The sequence below is a fragment of the Echinops telfairi genome, unplaced genomic scaffold (genome assembly GCF_000313985.2).
Source record: "Echinops telfairi isolate 266 unplaced genomic scaffold, ASM31398v2 ScPeMD7_7458;HRSCAF=8496, whole genome shotgun sequence".
In the NCBI taxonomy this organism is placed as follows: Eukaryota; Metazoa; Chordata; class Mammalia; order Afrosoricida; family Tenrecidae; genus Echinops; species Echinops telfairi.
This window is the reverse complement of record NW_022111358.1, coordinates 27,682,417-27,683,435: the sequence shown is the minus strand read 5'-3', so window position 1 is coordinate 27,683,435 and position 1,019 is coordinate 27,682,417. Positions and strand designations below refer to the sequence as shown.

Below are 1,019 nucleotides of genomic sequence, written 5' to 3'. Positions count from 1 at the left end.
TGCTGGTGGTGACACCCCCTGGGTAGAAGCTCACTCAGAGTCAGCTTTGACCAGGCTCTCCTCGCCCTCACCCTGCACACCAGCTGCTAAGCCCACTCCCTGTCCACCCCCAGCAGGCCTCGCGTCCCATCTCTCCTCCTTGCTTGTCCCGAGCTTATGTCCTGTGGGCATTGGTGAGGGGCTGTGGGGCAGTGTCTTTCCTGGTCTGCCTGCTCCAAACCCCCACCCTCTGTCTTTCCGAGCACACTTTCCTCCATTCGGCCCTGTCTGTCGGGACACACACTGAGCACCGGCGGGATTGCCCTGGTGTCTGCAGGCCGGGCCAATGTCTTGTTCCAGTGCCTGTGTTTCTCTGCGATCTGGGTCCAATCTACATCTCCTGCTGGTTCCACTCATCCCTGGCCTGTACCCGCCGAGCTGGCTGGTCACTGTCATGGTCTCCAACAGGGTTCAAAGGTGTCCTGGCAGGACAGTGGTGAAGCATCGAATTGCTAACCACAAGGTCAGTGGTTTGAAGCCACCAGACGCCCTGTGGGGGAGAGCTGCAGCAGCCTTCTCCCACAAAGAGTCCCGGTCTCGGACACCCACCGGGGCTGTCCTGACACCCAACGGGGCTGTCCTGTCGTGTGAGGTGGAGCAGGTGTCCAGTGAGTCTGGAATGCCAAGATTTCTCCCCCTTTGTAAGGCCTTTCTGCCAGCCCCCAAGGTCTAATTTCCACTTCTGTGTTTCAAGGCCTAGCTCACAGGTCACCTTCTCTGTACAGTCTTCCTCGATGTCCCTAGCTGGAGGCCCTCTGACCTCTACCAGAACTGACCCCACTTGCTACTGCTCGCCTTGTCCGGTTGCTACTGGTGCTTGCTTTCCCCCACTCCCACCCTGCAGGCTTCTTGGGCAAAGACCTCCTGGGTCACCCCACCATCTTGTAGGGTGCTTAGTAGCCAGTGAGGGCCACGTAAATGTGGACTGGGTGAATTCCAGCCCTCCTCCCCAGCCCCACGTAACTGCTCCTCCTTTCACC

The 1,019-nt window shown here is 59.1% G+C and overlaps 1 protein-coding gene across 1 annotated transcript in view; it reads right to left on the bottom strand.

Annotated features, from left to right (window-relative positions):
• Nucleotides 1-1,019, bottom strand: part of GSDMA (gasdermin A) — a 14,362-nt gene that overhangs the window by 5,397 nt on the left and 7,946 nt on the right. Inside the window, exon 7 of the mRNA XM_004707444.1 lies at nt 994-1,002. Within this exon, the coding sequence (XP_004707501.1) occupies nt 994-1,002 (9 nt within the window). The remainder of the gene's footprint in view (nt 1-993; nt 1,003-1,019) is intronic.